We start from the raw sequence: 18,790 nt of genomic DNA, 5'->3' as shown, positions 1-18,790 counted from the left end.
AAAAGTTAAAACACTGTTTTATTTTATCCATTTATAAATACTGTTGTGTTTACAAGCATCATATAGCTGTGAATATTATTCCCAAACTTTCAAACACATAATACTATATAACAACAACCAGTAAAACAAATCATTCGTCTCAGGGTTTGAAAGGCCACTCAAAGTTGCATAAAAATACATTCTTCCCCACCATTTCATAAGCTTTCTCCAAGTAGTGTATTTACAACGAGCTGTAAAACTCTCCTTACGAAAGGTAAGTACAGCACACATACTGCTTGGAAAGGTGACACACCAACACCACAGTCAATTAATCTCTTCCAAGGGTTAGCATTCGAGGGGTGAGCACACTCCCTGGCAAACACCTGGCTTTCTCGACAGGATAAGCTCAAGAAAACGAAGCTCATCAGGTGTTTTGCCCTGCTGCAGCCAAAGCACTGCCCAGGGAACTATTTAAAGAACCACATCAATCGAGTAACCAATTCTCACCCCAGGCAGAATTAGGGGATTGGCCTTTAGGGGAAAGAGACTGAAGGAGGAAGAAGAATCAACCCTAAAGCTCGTCTGAATTTCAGGTGCAGCCTTCTGTGAACCGCTCATGGGATGCTCCGAGGGGCTGGAGACTCCACAGTACCTCAAAGCTGGGTCTAACTACAAACACTGCAGTGAACTAAGCAGTCATTCAGGAAATTGCCATTGCGGATTTTTTCCAACCCTATTTCAATCCCCCCCACCCTTTTTTAAAGGCCATTTTACTTTCTATGCTAGAACCCACTTCAGCTCCCACATCAATCCATCTTTTCAGAGGGCAGCGAAAGCAGAGAGAGTCGAGGAGAAATACTGGTTCCAAACAGTTTCAGGAGCTGCTCTGTGCTTCTGGATGGTAACAGTCTAATGGGAAAGGGAATAACCAAGATGGAAGTTTGGAAAAAGGGAACCTGCTGCAAAACAAAGGATTGTGAATCCAGCCAGAGTCGATCTGGAAGTGTCAGACAAGAACTCCAGCTTCAGAGATTCCTCTCACCAACGACAGCTGCAAAGCTCAGACAGTCTTCATTCTCTTCACCTTCCTGCAGTCCAGTATGGCTGATCAGCCTGTTAACAGCAACAGCAGGCTGACATAGGCCTTCCACAGCCTGCATTCACGGGGAGTGATCAGTCACTACCAGATCCTTTTACCCTGGAACAATTGCAGGTGAACCTCAGACTGGGGGCAAGACAACTCTTCCTCCCTCTGAAATGGGCTCTGGACAAGTCTATGCAAGAGAACTCCCCGGTGCATCAAAAGATCTGACCGCCAGCTAGCAAAAGGGAGCATTTCTTCAGTATGTTATTGCCAAGAACACAAAACAAAGCAACCCTATACACCGATGCTGGCGGCTCTGAATTAGAGAAGGCCTGGATGGTTGAGAACACGTACCTTTTCCACACAGCCATATTTTGTGGATCACCTCCGAATTCTGTTCAGCATCACAAAGATCCCAGACCTAGATTCGTTTTCAACACCCAATCGTGGTAAGGATAGCTCCCTTGCTGGCTCAGTGCAAATCTGCACTTTCTTTGTCCCAGTGAGGTCATTTGGAATTTTTCTGGCGGTTCCCTCACTCAGGGCCAGAAAGAAGGAGATAACATTTAAGCACTATGAACATATCGGCAGTGCAATAGCCTAGAAAAAGTAATAGGAGCTACGGCATTTGGTGGAGGAGGACAGGAGAGGAGAGAGAAGTGGAAACTTTAAAGCATATGTACATGACCAGCATTTCAAAGCGTGGCCTGAGACTCCGTTACCCTTGGAAGTTAGGGGCTCTACCTAGCTGATGGATGAATGAGACAAATCCAGGAAAACCTAGCCTTCATCTCTGAGGGCTTATCGGTTGCTGGAGACTCGCCCTAGGAATTGCAGTCAGCAGGGAGAAAGTCCTCTATTAGCAATGGCAAGATTTCTTCAACCTATCCTGGGCAAACATGGTGAAGTTCTTACCAGCTTGCTCAGCCCCAAGCATGATGGGTAGAATCAGGGTTGGAAAGTCCTTTCCCCTGCAGGGGGCTGAAGTGTGTTATGGACTGACAAGCTTTGTACAGAATGGCTTTGAAAACAACCTAACTTGCTTCTCACCAACTAGACTCTAGCACTAGAGTTCACGCCCTTAAATCAGGTCCTTCCAAACAGAGTTGGGACTGAACTGACCTTTCACCAATGGACACGTCACAATTCAAAGAGAATAGTACAATACCTGCGTCACATGCACTTTGTCAATTGATTGATTATTGGTCATACTCCAATGTCTTATGACTGATAGCTGTAAGGGAGAAAGACCTGTAATGGCTGGTGAAAGCCCAAACCAACTGGGTATTATCTGCTGCACTTTATGATGGAATGAAAGTGCTGTAAAATTACCTGGAGACTGTGCCAGCCAATCCGATTTCTGTATGGCCGACTTATTCACTGATCAAAACTAAAAAGACACCAAAACCCTTAACCAGTCTGAAACCAGCTTATTCGTAAGAGTGCAGTACACTTATAAAAACCTGCACCACTGCAGATAAGTTGCTCTCTGATTGGCTGAGGCACATTTGGCCTGCTCTCTAGACTAATCAATTCACTACTTCAACACACAGCAGATCAATATTGGTACAGCGAGCTGCTGTCACCACTGTCCCACATCAATATCCATTAGATAAAATCCCTGGTCACATGGTGTAACAGAACTGAAGCCACACTGACAATACACCTATCCTATACAGATTCCACTTTGCCTCTGTTCTCTTTTTAAAAAATGCATTGTCCTTTAATAGCTCAGAGGTCACTCCCATGCAATGACCTCCAATTCATTCATGTTTACTCAAAAATATGAATGCCCACCTTAATCTCGAGCCAATACAGCCCATCACTCCAGATCTGTCCCACACTGGCAGCTTTCAAGACTAGCTACATTCCCTATGCAAGTGGAGAGTGCTTTTTTTGCAAACTCTAGCACCTCTGGTATACCTCTTAGCAAGCTTTCAATTTTACCCAAAACTCACCTTTGACAAACAGGCCCACTCCCACTTCAATAAACCCTAGCTTTGCAATTTGTGAGCAATGAAACTGAAACCTGAGTCCACGCTAAAGAACATTTCTTCCTCATTTCAGGTTATGTCTGTGGTCCTTTGTTACCTACATGGCCCAGCTAGTCAAAGCCAGAGTAGCACAGAGCTTGCAGCATAAGGATTTATAAGAGATATAAAAGCACTTCAAAAGATGAAAGGGTATTTCTGAAGTTCAGCTTTGATGCAAGTCTTTTGTGGGTGGGAAAGTAGCTGTAAGAGGCAGAGGACTCCTCTCTCAATTTAAACAGAATTCTCACGCACACCCTGCACAGTCCACATTTCCCAAGTGTGTTTAGAATACACAGATCTAAACTTCCACATTTTCCTCCTCACCAAATTTCTATTTGACAGAGAAAATTCTAGGAGTCACTGCAATGCTAGGTCATCCCTGCACACAACCTGGCTAAAATCTAACCCTTGCATGCCAAAAAAATGGAGCATTTTTTATCCAGAAGAAACACTTCTCTAGATTTCACTGCCAGTTAAAAAGACAGGTGTGAATTTTGCTTGTTATGGGGAAATAATTTACCAGGAAAGCCTGCTAGATAAATTAAGAAGCACATTAAAACTGTCCCTCAGCTACTGCAGCTGCAAGTTATGCTAAGTTTCTTGGATAAAAATGGGTTCACCCCCAAGCAATTGCTTGGAAAAAGCTCTAGTGCATTCTAGGGGAGACCACTGGCAAATGCTATGGATTAAAATAGGGAACATTTTAAAAAAACTGCTTTCTATGCACTCTGCCTTGAGCGTAGAAAGCCGTGTGCCTTGCACCGTATCTCCTCAGTGGGATAGTTAAGTCAGCTGAGCCCAAGAAACATTCTGACCAAGCTGGAGTACAACAGCACTGTATTACTATGAAACGCTTGTGGCTCTGGCTAGTCAATGCCATTAAATTGTTGTTCTGAGTTCTAACCTAGACGGAGATTAGAATGATAAACCTAGTGCTAAAACAGACACCTAATTTAAAGTGTCTTGGCTTCACACGGTACTACATGAGATTCATGCCTCTTGCATCCCATATTACCTATTGCAGATTCTTCATTAGGATCAAGCGCAGTAAAGAAAAAGGATTCCCTGAATTTTGTCTTTTTAATGGTCCAGGTAGGTAATGGCAAACTCATAGTGCAGAATGGAATCCTGCAGACTGGGTTGAAAAAAGCAGTGGTTCTTGTCCAATGGAAAACATGTTGGTGAGAGACTCGCAATAGCATACCAGCCAGCTGAAAGACATTGCTCTTCGTAGGCCACTGACAGGTGTAGAACCTCTACCTCCATATACATAGGAAGTGAGCAAGCTCCTGTCACATCTAGACTTAACAGTCCAAATCTGAAACAAACAGTGGGCAATAAAATGAAAATTCCAGGGGGATGGGGAAAACCCCAGAGAACAAGTGCTTACAAGAGGAGAGCAGCGCTTGGGTGTGAGTAATTAAACCAGATAAGCATTTGCCCATTTTAATTCCTGATGCTATGAAGTTCTAGAAGGAGTAAAATGGATCTCTGGCTCAGAGACAGTGCTATGCAGAAGGCCCAGGTGTCATGATTGGTTTTGGTCTCTTCCCCTCCTGACTAGATGTGTTGCAGTTGCAACAACTCAATGCATTCGGAGGAAAAGTGGTGTCTCCCGTCACACACAAGTGATGCCACTGAGGCTCTGAAGTGGGTCTTGTCATCCTGCTCAGCTGAGAGGATGGTGGATGCACCACAGGAGTTGGAGAGTAGGTGCAAAACCAAGTTTTGGATACAAAAAATAGAAGGGAGATAAGAAACTCTGCCCCAGGCCAACACCTACTGACGCAATAACCGAGATGCTAAAGACGGAGTTAGACTTTACCCTGTTGAGCAATTATGAAAATAATATCCATGTTCAAGTTACTCATCTGTCCCTGTCAACATAGTGGCTAGACTCACATCATCTGCGCCAGCGCTGGAATCTCTGAACAAGGAGGGTCCCTTCCCGAACCCACCACAAATAGTCCTCTAACAGTAGGCTCAGCAGATGTGTTAACAAGTTAATGCCTGGCTTCCACTGGAAGCTAGAAAGAGACGTGTGTAACATCTGGAGGAGTCACCTTCTTAATGCCCTTGGAAGTGAACACTTCCAAATTGTTCTAAGTACACAGGACATGAAAGAGCCCTTTGAGATTTTCATCAAGGTCAAATCCTGTTGCTAGCTTCCAGCAATCAAGACAGTTTACCCCACAGATCTGGTTACCAGTACACACCCCACACTGGCTCATTCTGGCCACTATTAAATGAAAACAGTTACACCCTCTAATGACATGGAGCTGGCAACTGATCACCGCTTAAGGTTTCTCAACCTTGCTGTATTAGCTGTGTCAGGATTTGCCATCAAAGGCCGGACTATCCTTTTTGTAGCCAAATACGGCCTCTCCACCCTCACCCCCTATAAAGCCAACTCAAAATACACCTGTATTTTCATTTGTTTTTGCTCTTGTTGGAAATTAAAACAAGTACACCAGACATCTGCTCCGAGTACTTTGCAGGGTGCTATCCTGTAAGTAACACTAACAGACAAATGCTCGTCCTGTTGCTACTGGAAGAAGATGGGGGTTGGTTACTTGTGCATGCGTACCTCCCTGCATGGATATTCACACCCAGATTTGTTACATGTGCATATGAGGGCAGCAGGTGACCTCTGCTGCTTCAGTTTCTCCTTCATCAGAGACCCCGGCCAATATCAGTGATGAATCTTATCACAAGAGGAAAGAGCCCAGATGCAATTAGCAGATGCTATTACCTGGATAGTAACTGAGATAGCAACTGTGGAAGGAGTACAGAGTGACCCACGATCGCCTGAGCTGCAGAAACGAAGCATGGGCAAAAGGGGAGGGGGGAAGGAGGGTCTGAAACTGGGATTCAGAAATGAAGATAACAAACAGATTTAAAATCGTACGTTAAATAGAGAGTCAGCTACTGGGACGACAGGAGAACAGAGCCTCCGTGCAAAGCAGCTGTCGTCACAGTCTGTCACAGAAACAAGCCCTCGTGGCTTTCACAGCATCACATTGTAACCGGACCCCCAACGCCAAGTGGGCAGCTGACGTACAGCCTCAGTGTAACAGCTCCCGCTCATGTCCCCCCGGCCCCAGCTACAAAGGTTCTGGACCCGTCAGATCACTTCTACAGAGTCATTTCTGTATCGCTTATTACAGTAGAAGCTTCTCTGCTCCAGACTGGAGTCCAATGTGGACAAGGCTGGGTTTGTGGCGGGAAGTTTTGGCAGCTCAAACCCAGTTCTCATGTTTCTTTTCCCCTTGAATAAAATGTCCAAGATACCACAACATGCTTAAATTAAAATAATAAAATGGCTGGGGGGTGCATTCAGAGGGGTGCTAAGGGAATGTACAATGAGGGGACGGGACAGGGGAGTGCGAGGCGCATTGTTCCCACGGCTGAAAGGCTTGCTGTACTTTTGATTGGAGGTCAAGAGGCGGTTGGGTGGCAGGGTTGGCAGCTTGTGCACAGAAGCCCCCTCCTTCCTTCCTTCCGACGCCCTACTTGGAGAGTTTGCTGATGACACGGATGAGTGCTCCATTTTCATCTTTCAGCCTCTGATTGTCTGACTTCAGCTCTGTCAAAACCTGCACAAAGACAAAGGCAGGGGAAGGGTTACACGGCTCATTGTTACCGTCACAAAAGCCTCACCAGGCGAATGGGAGCCAGCGGCCGGTGGAGAGGAACATACACACTGAATTACAGCAGTTCTGGAGACTCAAAGCTGGAGTGACAGGGGATGAGCACGGCGTGCTTTCAGTACTGAACACTTCACATCTGCTGCTTGCTCATGAGATTTTCCAAAACCCTCTGCAATTCTGGTCAGCCCATTCGAGAGATGTGAACAAGTGCGGCCACAGAGGCAGCTCTCTGGAATGACAATGCATGGACGAGCCAAAGGACCCAGACTGGGAGGTTCGGAGACAGCTTTCTTTCTTAAAGTTATGCCAGCACTACATGAAATGAGTTAAGCAGCAGGACAAAGGCAGGGCTAGGATGAGGGAATCATTTTAGAACTTGATCATTAGATCATGAATCGATTGCCAATGGCAAGTTATGATCGACAGACTGACTTTGAGGGTGACCTGAAGTATTTTTAGAAAGTTACGTGCATGCCCTGTTTTTGCCTCTTTATGGTAGACAAGGGAGACCGGAAAGGTTTATGATAATAGCGTCCACACTATGCTCTCCCGTTGCCTCACCCTACTCTTCTCAATCTGGTGGAGTGCATGAGTCGACGGGAGAGCGATCAGCGGTCCATTTAGCAGGTCTTCACTAAACCCGCTAAATTGACCGCCAATGCGTCGATCCCTGGGTAAGTGTAGACAAGCCCTTAGTAAAAAATCAGATGCAAGTCTGGTCTTCCCTGACTTTTCTGTGTATTGCAAGCTTTCATACTGCACCTGAAGGAGGAGGAAGACATTGACAGAGCAAATCCTTCCTTCCTGTACAGTGTTCATTAGTAATTTCAGTTAATAGGTGTTAAAAATCAAAACAGTGGCAGACTATTCCCTTCTCCTCTTGGGATGTCATTGCACCAGTCCTCTGGGGTAAACAGTATGTTTTCAAAGCCTTCCAGGCCACACAAAGCTGAAAGAGGCACAAACCCATTTTTTCCCTTGCAGGTCAACTTTAAATGGCCAAGTCAGAAATTCCAGGTAGAGGACAGGGCAGTTTACGTCCAACAAGTTTAGTCTTGTCTACACTAAACTGTGCTACGAAAAAATTCTCATGGATCACACTGGTATAGATTAAGCGCTGGACTCATGGCTGCTACAATCGATTGAAAACTGGATAAGTTGATGATGATAGGCAACACTGATAAGTTATCCATGTCAATTAATATCAATGTCGAGATGGATTTTAAAAACCTGGGAAAGTTCCCCCAAACAAAATCACAAATCTTTAAGAATCTGTTGATTTTGCTCAAGTGCGGACAATCCAGCACACCCATAAGGAGTCAAGAATTCACTAGCTAACATGCAAACTCAGTTCATACCACAAACAGCTACTGGAAAAACAACAACCCTACTTCCTCATTAGATCACCTACATTAACACCGCTGCCAACAGACAATTCCCAAGAGTGAAACACACCATTACACACTATTTCCACTTAAGCAATTCCCTCCATTAACAGCGTAGCCAACAAAGCAGGCTTAAACAACTACAAATCTACACTGCCCCCACAAATGTCTACCACTGCACAACGGCATTCAGCATGCCAAAGAGAAGGTAACCATGCCATGTTGTCTGAGTTAAAGGCTGCATGATTTGTATGAGTGAAGGAGGCATAATGTGGTTGTGGGTTGCAAGGTGGGGTGGGGATTTGAGTGATCTTTTGTTTTGTTTTTAATGGCTGTGCTGGTGGTCTGTGTGTTGGTTTGAAAGGCAAGCATTTGTTTGGAGTATTTTTATTGGCATTTAAGCAATAGGTCAATTTTACCAATAAAAAACCAACTACTGTATATACTTGATCATAAGCTGGTTCATTTATAAGCCGACCCCCCCCAAGATGGATAAGTAAAAACAGAATTTTTTTATGACCGGTTCATAAGCCGACCCTATAATTCAGGGTTGGCAAACTTTGGCTCCCGGGCAATCAGGCTAAGCCGCTGGTGGGCCGAGATGGTTTGTTTACCTCGAGTGTCCGCAGGCATGGAGGTAAACCTAAGTAAACAAAGTGTCCTGGCGCGCCAGCTACTTACCCTGACGGGCTGGGACAGCAACTGGTGGGGAAATGTTTTGGGGGTGAGAAGCTGGGAGTCAGGGGAGTATCCCTGTGACCATCTCCCACATGACCCCCACCCCAGCCCAGGACCCCCACACTCTCCCCATCCCATCCCTTCCCACCTTATCTGGGGCAGGCCAGGGGAAGCTGTCTCTGGCCTGGCTGGGGCTGCTCCAGCAGGCTGGGCGGCACGGTTGCAGCCTGCTCCGGCAGGCCAGACCGGGTGGCGTGGCCGCAGCACGTTCCAGCAGGCTGGGCCGGGCGGCACGGCCTCAGTGTGCTCCGTCGGGCCAGGCAGCACGGCCACAGCCTGCTCTGGGGCCAGGGCCGAGCAGCACGGCTGCAACCTGCCAGCCCCGGAGCTGCAGCTGCTTCGGAGGCTGCGGGGAGAGCAGCGTGGCCAGAAGCAGAGAGACTCTGGCCCCGCCTCTTCTCTTCTGGATCTGCTGCCTCTTCTTGCCTCCTCTGTGTGTGTGTGTGGGGGGGGTGTGCGTCCCATCTCTCCCTCTCTATACCCATTCATAAGCCGACCCCCTTCTCTGGTGCTTCCCTTTCTTACTAAGGAAGTCAGCTTATGAACGGGTATATACGGTAACTTGCTACTGTTAGGTGGATGGAGAACACCGTACATCACTGTAGTCCCAAGAGACCAGAGCATTTGGGGGGAAAGCATTTGGTATCTGGTTGCTTCTCTCCTGCCTTCCAACTCAATTTGCACCCCAAGCAAGACTCAGCACAGCCACACACAAACTGCTGGGTCAACAGACCTAGGCAGTTTAATCACATTGGTTCCTGTTTGCATGTCAGGATTCAGTTTCCAGACAAGCAAAGCTTCCCGGAAGCTGGTGTCCTCTCTACATCTGTTTGGTGGATTCTGATGTATGGTGAAGTCTTGAACAACCCCAAATGGCTGTCGGGGACCCTCTAGTTGGTGTGTCTGGTTCGGGAACAGGTAAATCTGTCATGGGTTCCCATAAGGAGTGAAGAGGTTACATAGCAGTGTCTCAATATTCACTGTTTCCTGGAAGCTCGGAGCTTGGCCACGTTTTACAAGCAAGGTCCACCAGGGTTTGGCAATTTATTGCACCAGTAAGAATGCAACTTTAACAATAAAACAAGTACTTCTAAAAAGGTTCAGCCCTGCACAAAGAAACCAACTACTCCCAAGGAAGCTTCTGAAAGTAGAACAGACCGGACTGCAGAAAGCCAGGCTTTCAAAATACCATCCCTCCTCCTCACCCTTACTTGCTGAATGTACCGGCTCCCTATTTGTTTCACTGTAAAGCAAACTGGAGTCTTGTAAAGTAAGTTAGACACAAAGCAGATTGACAATGACTAGGAAAGGCAACTGAACACTTTTATGGTCAATACAATACTGAAAGTGAACAAGTTGAACCAACACAGCAGCAGGAATTCAGTCCTCAGGACATCCCTTCCAGTGTTGTTTGACTGGTGTAACAATATGGTAAAGCAAATCCTACGTGTCCAAGTATTGCATATGCACTTCACTTATCTGTCACATGTCAGGTACAAGTGAGGGTGTGACTGGAAAGAGTGATGGAGACCTTTCAAAGGGATAGGGATTTTTAAAAAATTAAATAAAACCCTTTGAGAAATGGCACCATCACCCTGATATATGGAGTGGTTAATGGGGATGAAAATACTTGTCAGTTTTCATTCGTTATCAAGGCACTTTAAAAAGGAGGATAACCATTTTTTTTCATTATCCAGATTGGAAACTGAGGTTCAGTTTCCTGTTTAAGCTGATAAATGAGTCAGCAGCAGAGCCAGGAAGGGACCATTAGATCATCTAGTCTGACATCCTGTTACGCAGGCCAGAGTATTTTGCCCAGGTACGGTTGTACTGAGCCTAAACTTGGGTTTAGCTGAAGTGCATCTTCCAGAAAGACATCCAGTGTTGATTTGAAGATCTCAAGAGATGAGGACTCGACCCCTTCCCTTGGTAGTTTCTCCCAATGATTAATCACCCACACTGATAAAGATTTGTACCTTATTTCTAATACGAATGAGGCTCCAAGAGCTGGAACACATTGCCTCCCTAGTTATATCTGAGTGTGCCCATGTACCTCTGAACTAACCTGGCACAAGACTGACAGGGGCTTGAAGGGGACACTTAGGATTTACATGTTTAGTTCTCTTAATTTTAACACTGAGCAAGAAAAAGCCGGACAGAAGAGACCTAACTGCATGGCATGTGATGCGCAAAGCTGATCGAAACAGATAACTCTGGGGCTTTCAAACAGTAATTGCTCTGCAGTAAATTTAACAATTGTGAAAAAAGCAAATGCATCTTGCATGCCTCCTACCTGCTCATGTTAACCTTTAAACAGATTGCTTGGGGGATATTGTAAATACTGCATTAAAGTCCCAGTCAACACATGCCCTTCAAAACACAGAGGGGGACAAATGGTTTCCTCATACAAGTAAAGTTAAAAAGAACACAGCTTTCAACTGCTAAGCGCCAGACTTTTATAACCAGCTCTCTCATTTAAGATGTGTAATGCTTATTCACAGTCTCCACAGGAGGACATTAACTCTGACTTCAGATAATCCTGGTGTCACAGGCAGTGAGTATTAGTTGCTAGCTACTGACTTCTGACACAGCTCTACCAAGGTGAAACAAGAGCGACTCATAGTACCTGGTATGCTCAATTACATGCTGCAATAAATGCTCCCACTTTAAGATATAATGGATGGTGCTGGCAAATTCACTGGAATTTAGAAAACGAGTAACACGTCCATTTATCAGCATTAAGAGTCCCAGGAAAGCATGAGGTTTTGAGTAGCAGTTTGTTATCCACTCCAGCCCCTACTGTGTCCTCTGCTCAGGAGTTTTTGAGAAAAGCGGGGAGAAGTTGAAGTCTTCCATTTATGCAGGATGATGCTCTCCAATCTCAAGCCCACACATGGAAAACGCACCCTTGGAGTATGAGTGATTTGCAAAAGCGATGAGGCCAGCATCTCCAAGGTGGGGCAAAGAGCAGAGAAGCCAAATGCAGTGTACTCTAAACCCTGGGGTCAAACACAAAACTATGTCATGCTGGAAAGTTGGGTTTTTTAAGAGTGGGCGGGAGGGAATCCTTTGCCCACCACCCCTTTGCCACATGCTGAGTTTTGAGCCACAGGCCTACCAAACACCTTCATGGAGAGTGAAAAGGGGCAAGGGACAGTTCAGACAATAACAGTAAAGACCTGCCTGGAATAGAGGAAGGAGGCGAGGTGAACTGGAGGGGAAGAAGCTATAGCTCTTCTGATTCTGAGGGCTCGGTGGCCGCTGAGAGCCTGGCTACGACCCGGGTCAAGGCCCTGTTTTCAGCCAACAGCTGCTCATTCATCTGCCTCAGGGTGTGAATCTGTTTGAGCTGGTGGAGGTTCTGCAGAGAGTGAGACACAGAGTGGACAGAAAGACAGACAAAACAGACCAAGGATATAATAGGCCACAAGTGTGAATTTAGTTCACAAACACTAGAAAAAAAAGAACAGCAATGTGATTGAAGTGGAGAGATGTGAAAGCACACAAGAGGCTGGACAACACATTGAAGTATTAGAAAGGAAGCCTCAGGCACCATCCATTCTGCTACAGGCTAAACCCACTCAAACAGCTGGTTTAAGAATGGCAGCGTTCTCTTGTAGGCTGTGTCCCATCTTACTGTCCTTGAAAGCCACATATGGTAACCCTGGACACGGTACCTGAACTTTCCTTACAATTTACTAAGAGAGTTTGACATCAGTGACTCAATGGCCACAGGGACCATGGTTTTGAAAGCAGCTCAGGGGCAACTAAGAATCTCTAACCCTTCCTCTTCACATGACCTCCTGCCCAAACAAATGCAGCTTTGTGTAGTAAAGCAGGTTCTTGTAGTAGAGCTGCGTAGAGGAACTTTAAAAATACAGATTGCAACACACGCTAACTCTACTGTCCTTCACTCTCCAGCCTGCAGAGCTATTTCCAACAGCAAAGGGAAGGCTAACCTGTACCTTACAGTCCTGCCCCTCACTTTACCCAAGTACCAACCATCCCCATACTACGACTAAAGCACATGCATAGTTCTATCAATGCATCTGCTGCAGCCCTGCAATTTCATCCTGTGTCCCTCACCACTCTGCCACCCTGAACGGCAGCATCTTCTACTCTGGTGCCTGGTCATCTACCATTCGTGCCAAAGTGCATGTGTTTGTGCATCCCCACCGAGATCACCACTCAATTCTTCTCTCAGCCACCCAAGCTAAATTTGAGCCCCGATCTCAGTCAGTGAAAATTCAGTGCCTCAAGCCACCCAGCACCCAATGAATTAGTCGTTTTTAAATAGAAAAATATATTTCTTCCTGAACAGTGCTGCACTAAATAGCACCCTAAACAGCAGGCATACTAGGAACGTAGCATTCTCAATTAACAAAAGAAATCAATGGACCCAGGGCAATATAGAGATGAAATTAGTACAGTTATAGCTGCTACAGGAGAAGGAAAAAGTAAGATGAAGGAATGCATGGAAGACTCACAGGAAAAGGAAAAGCAGTGAGAGCAACACAGACACTAGCTGAATATCAGCCATTATTCAGAGATGATATTGGTATTATGCCACGAATGGCAATACATATGCCAAGTTCAAGTGACAGGAAGTGACTGAAGACTTGTCAGGTTCCTTTTTCCAGCAGAACCAACCACTAGCCAGTCCAACAGAGGCACAGCATGTGCAAGCTACAAGGCTCTATCATGGAGATGGGTGCAGGAAAGTTGAGCAGAGACTGAAGCAGTCATGAGAAGAACAATCCTAAATTCGAAAGTGAAAACATCTAGGCCCTGATCATGTCGGCTTAAAATCTTGTGTTCCCTGAACATTCAAACAGTCGAATGCTCCTCCGAGTACCTGGGCATATGATGGGGTGGGTTATGAAGGGAAGCAGCCACTGGAAAGGTAATGCTATTGATGCAGTTTAGTCAATATGGTGGATTAAAAAGGAGGCCTCTATTCACTGGGACAGCTGGTCTTTCCCGCACCGGCAAAGAGCTGAAGGACTACACCCAATTTGCATCAAACAACGCTGACTACAGTCACCAGAGGGGCCACCGCAGGCTGGGACCTGTAGCGTCTGAGGGCAGCTGCAAATGGCATTTGAGATCCCCATGCCGTAAACCAATAGCAAATACCATTCAGATGGAACAGATGGACAAAGGACTTTCTTGAACAAGTCAGGAACCAGGAGAGCTAACCCTAAAGCCTTGGAAGATAAACATAAGCAGCAGAGGCGAACAGAGGAGAGTGGCTTAATGCCAGTGTTGTCAAGCTTACACTATGTGCTAGTTACAAGTAACAAAACAGCTACTGCTACTTAGCCTGTTTTTATATTCACCAGCACTATTCATTTTATGTAGCAGTGAACGTTTGATACAAGGGGCCAAATTCATCACTGGTGTCAATGGCAGTTTAAGTTATGCATTTGATGCAAGGAGAAAATTAGTGGGGATTTGCAAAAGGATTCAGCATTCAGTTGATCGGCAAAATGAGTGGAGCTTACACATCAACGGGAAAGAACAAACAATGGCCTTTAGCACATTGCAATGAACATGTGTAATGGAATTGGAAAGAAATCTCCTTATGAATCTCAGGGAGGCAATATCCTACACTAGGGAAATGAGTCAGTCTATCCCTAATTCGTCCACGCCAAACTGGTCTCTCACTATGAATATTCGTGCACCTTTATTAGGCCAGAGCAGTCAGCCTCAAATGTGATCTAAACTGAGAAATATTGGGAGACTGATGCGCTTACGATACTGCCTCAAAACAGACACCAAGAGAAAGTCGTCCCCTTGTGGCATTTCAGTTAAGCTGCAGTGTGTTTCACTGGAGTTGTGTGGCTGGCAAGAATAGAACAAACATAAAATAGATCTAAGACGTAAAATGAGAGGTGTGTATTTGAGAGAGGGCGCTATATTGATTTAGAGACAATGTTCATATTCCAGCACAGATATTGGATCTAAGCCTCAGAATGGGGACAGGGGGTGGGGGGTAATAGGAGCCTATATAAGAAAAAGACCCAAAAATCAGGACTGTCCCTATAAAATCAGGACATCTGGTCACCCTATCTATTGATGACCCCTTTCCAACAGCAAGCCTCTGAGTACAACACTTCCCCCCACCAACACTTTTATAAATTAAAATAAAACTTTAAAAAAAAATATTTAACACTATTATAAATGCTGGAGGTAAAGTGGGATTTGGGGGGGGGGTGGAGGCTGACAGCTCACAACCCCCACGTAACAACCTCGCAACCCCCTGAGGAGTCACAACCCCCCAGTCTGAGAGTCCGTGCATTCGAGCATCCAGCTATTTCAAGAGGGCTCAATGCATACGTATCTCACCAAATGCTGGGATCCTCTTCTGCTGCACAATACGGGCAGCCTCCATTGGATTTCAGTGGAAGTTTCCTGTATCCTGTTTTAGGAGAATGGACCAGTCTTGGGAGCTTGGGCACTGAATTCAATTCAGCATAAATGGTAATTTTCTTTCTGCTTCATTAACCAGGTTCCTGCACCTTCAGTCAGAACAGCACCACCTCAGATTTAGTCAGGAAAACTTCAGCAAGAGCATGTCTGTGGGCACATTTTTCTTCACGCACTGAAGGTTTCTCAGGATAAGTTATTTTCTTCTTTCCGCTATTCCCTGCTTTTTGGTTGCTACCTTAGCATCAGGCTATGTCCATGAATTGGGGGAACCAAGTAACTAGTATTCCAAAGCACAAGATGGGGCAGAAAAGCTTTCCACTCTGTATGCCCAAGCACTGTGTGTGATCCTCACCTGCTTCTCTAGCCCTAGAGAGTCTGCTACAAGGGGATTCAAGTCCTCTCTATTCACTCTGGTTGGGATCAGTCTACTGGAGGGCACCTGATGCACAGAGCAGGAGGAGAGCAAGACACATACCAAAGGAACAGGGAACTTGGAAATAGGTCAGACATACAATAACTCAAAACTTGTTATGACTAATGGAAGGAAACCTTCTGAAAATTACAGGATTAACATTAGTGCTAATGTCTCAAGATGTTTGATTATTGGAACAACTCACATCCCATGCCTCCATGTTAAGGAACACTAGTGAGCTGGCTCAACTGACACCACTTCAATTCAGTAGGCAGAGATGGTGGGAATACAGAAGATTAGCAAGCAAGGGGAAGATGAGGGTCAGCAGCTCCTCTCTGGTGGCAGTGTTGGGAGTGATGCACAGTCACACAGGTAAATGCTTTAGGTTTCATAGTGCCATTCACACGTTAGCGCAGGGGTTGGCAACCTTTCAGAAGTGCTGTGCCGAGTCTTCATTTATTCACTCTAATTTAAGGTTTCGCGTGCTGGTAATACATTTTAACATTTTTAGAAAGTCTCTTTCTATAAGTTTATAATATATAACTAAATTATTGTTGTATATAAAGTAAATAAGGTTTTTAAAATGTTTAAGAAGCTTCATTTAAAATTAAATTAAAATGCAGAGCCTCCCGGACTGGTGGCCAGGACCTGGGCAGTGTGAGCGCCACTGAAAATCAGCTCGCGTGCCGCCTTCGGCACGCGTGACATAGGTTGCCTACCCCTGCGTTAGCGATTAAAATGCTTATTCTCTTAAACCTCTCATTCAGCTGATAAGACAGTGTCGATTCTCTCACTTTCAGGAAAGATGTAAGATGCTAGCGAGTAGCCTGCTTTTCTAACAGTCCTGAGCGCTCACAAGCATTGCCTCATTTAACATTTCTAGCTCAGCAATTTATACCCTCTTAATGAGTGGCTGGCAGCTAAGAAATGCTACAACACAGCAGGGTCTGACAGCATTCTTATGAACTTTCTGCAAGAGTAAGAAGTCAAAATGCAATGGCAGCATAGAGGAGCTGCAGTCAGGGTGAATGTATCTTTTGTTCTATTAACACAAGGTCACTTTGCTGCTTTCTTCGGGAGGAGCCCAGTAAAGTGAGGCTATGAATGGATAAAAGCAGCTGATGAAAAGAGTAAGTGTCAGTCCAGGGGCTCTGGTAGGCCAGTCCCAGTACTTTGTCAGCATCAAATGCACTGAAGCACACAGAACTGACAGGCCATCGATTGGCCTGTTTACTCCGCAGGTTAAGCTGCTTTGTGGTCCACATGCACACTTACTTGGAGGAAGATTTACACCTCCGACTGCTGCAAACTAAGTGTTCATATAGACAAGCCCACTGTTAGTATGACTGCTGTAAAAATTGGGGAACATGGTTACCCTGAGAGTCACATTTTCATGGCTATAAGCAAGAACAATTTCTCTGGGGTGATGAAATGCTCACTATTTTGGTGCTTACATTTAAAATAAATGAATACATGTGAACATCTAGCCCCCACTCCCTCCTCTCCCACCAGCTATAAGTGTGGATTTCAAACTTTTCTGCTAAGCAAACTACTGTTTGAAGGTCCCTAGACAAAGACTCCAGCTGAGCTTTGTTTACCCACAATCAATCATTGCAATTCGGATTCTTCATTCTCCCTGCTCTATTCGGGTTCTTACATAGTACTGAATGCCTGCCTCCCTATGTGAGCATGCAATTATATGTGACAGCATCGTAACGTGGCCTTTCTGGGACACTGACATCTCCGGACTGTGCCCAGAACCTCACTTTGTAGGACCATCTCTGAGCCCTGCCTACAACCGGGGAGTCGAGATCCTTTAGTAATTTGAGTTTAAGATACAGGAATAGCCAATTGGAGCTTTACTTCAAAGACTCATTATGCTCAGTAAAAATCTGAAGCTCCTTTGAGCAAATGTGAAATTGGAACCATCTCCAGCAAGGCAGGAAATCGCTTTCATCACTGCAATAGGTTAGGGGGATTCAGCAGCTCTTAACCCTCACGAGGAGAATTCTTCTTTTTGTTTAAAGTGATGAAGCTAAGTCCCACTTGGATTGCGTTCAAAGGGAAATGAACCAGGGGGAGAGAGAACAAAGAGGTGCATTCTATCAGTCAGCATGAGTGTATTGCGTAAGATGATGTAACATTGCAAAACCAGCTTAAAGCCTTCGGTTCACTGGGACAGCACAACATGTTGCCTCCCCCCGCCATCAGAATAAGCGGACTCCAGAGCGGTGCCAGCCTGATCAGTGCTCACAGGGCTTTCAAGCGAGGGTGGCAGTCCTTCCATGCAGCTGACTGGCGGGAGAAGTGGCAAAGCAAAGGAGCCATTTGAGTGGGGCAGTTGCTGCTCTGAGAGGGCACGTGCTACTCAGCATCCCTGTAGATTTCAATGGGGGTAAGAGGGAACAAATATAGGGAAGTCTGACGACAATCTTTTGTTCCAAGATGACTTACTGAGATTTCCTTCCAGCAGCGTGCTCTCGGAAGGGAGGGCAGAAGTACAATCATTTTAAGTGTGTGACTTCTCAAAGCCACCATCACCTCCCTGACAAACTCCTTTGCTTTTCCAGTTCACATGAAATGAAACTCTGAGGGCTTTACTTTAGCTTGCCTACTACTCCAGGGCATGCAGGATCAGCACAACAAAGCTCACCCGGGAGATCACAGAGGGTTAGTTTCTGAAAGCTCTCTGGGAGAAATAGCTTTCACTGTTGTGGGATCAAACGGCACAGATCCAATGCGAAATGCAACTGACTGAGTGATCATATATAGCAATTCTAGTATCAGACCATGCTCTGACAACATGGCCATTAACTCAAGTCAGGACTGCATAAAGGGACACACACAGAGGGTTACATTGGGCACCTCCTCCCACACAACGTACTCCACTCTTGCATGATAACCTCTACAGTCATTAATCCTAAACACAGAAGGGAAAACGGGGTGAGCAAATTATTACATACCTTCATCTCCTCCTCCATTTCAGAAAGTCTCCGCTCGAGGGCTCGTTTCCCCTGTTTAGAAACATTCGAAACACTGATGATCATTTGGGGAAGAACTCAATACTTTTTCTTCAA

General features: G+C 45.5%; 1 protein-coding gene across 9 annotated transcripts in view; it reads right to left on the bottom strand.

Annotated features, from left to right (window-relative positions):
• PPP1R12B (protein phosphatase 1 regulatory subunit 12B) overlaps window positions 1-18,790 on the bottom strand; it is a 166,544-nt gene continuing 147,754 nt past the window's right edge. For 3 of the 9 annotated variants that reach the window (XM_039534407.1, XM_039534403.1, XM_039534401.1), the window contains 4 exons: window positions 18,677-18,727; window positions 15,654-15,740; window positions 12,053-12,230; window positions 1-6,692 (listed from right to left, as the gene is read on the bottom strand). In XM_039534407.1, the coding sequence (XP_039390341.1) occupies window positions 12,096-12,230; window positions 15,654-15,740; window positions 18,677-18,727 (273 nt within the window). In that variant the 3' untranslated portion in view covers window positions 1-6,692; window positions 12,053-12,095. The remainder of the gene's footprint in view (window positions 6,693-12,052; window positions 12,231-15,653; window positions 15,741-18,676; window positions 18,728-18,790) is intronic. The other 6 variants (XM_039534409.1, XM_039534406.1, XM_039534410.1 and 3 more) reach the window with 3 other exon arrangements.

Source organism: Mauremys reevesii, linkage group 4 (genome assembly GCF_016161935.1).
Source record: "Mauremys reevesii isolate NIE-2019 linkage group 4, ASM1616193v1, whole genome shotgun sequence".
Classification (NCBI taxonomy): domain Eukaryota; kingdom Metazoa; phylum Chordata; order Testudines; family Geoemydidae; genus Mauremys; species Mauremys reevesii.
This window is presented reverse-complemented; position numbering and strand designations above follow the sequence as displayed.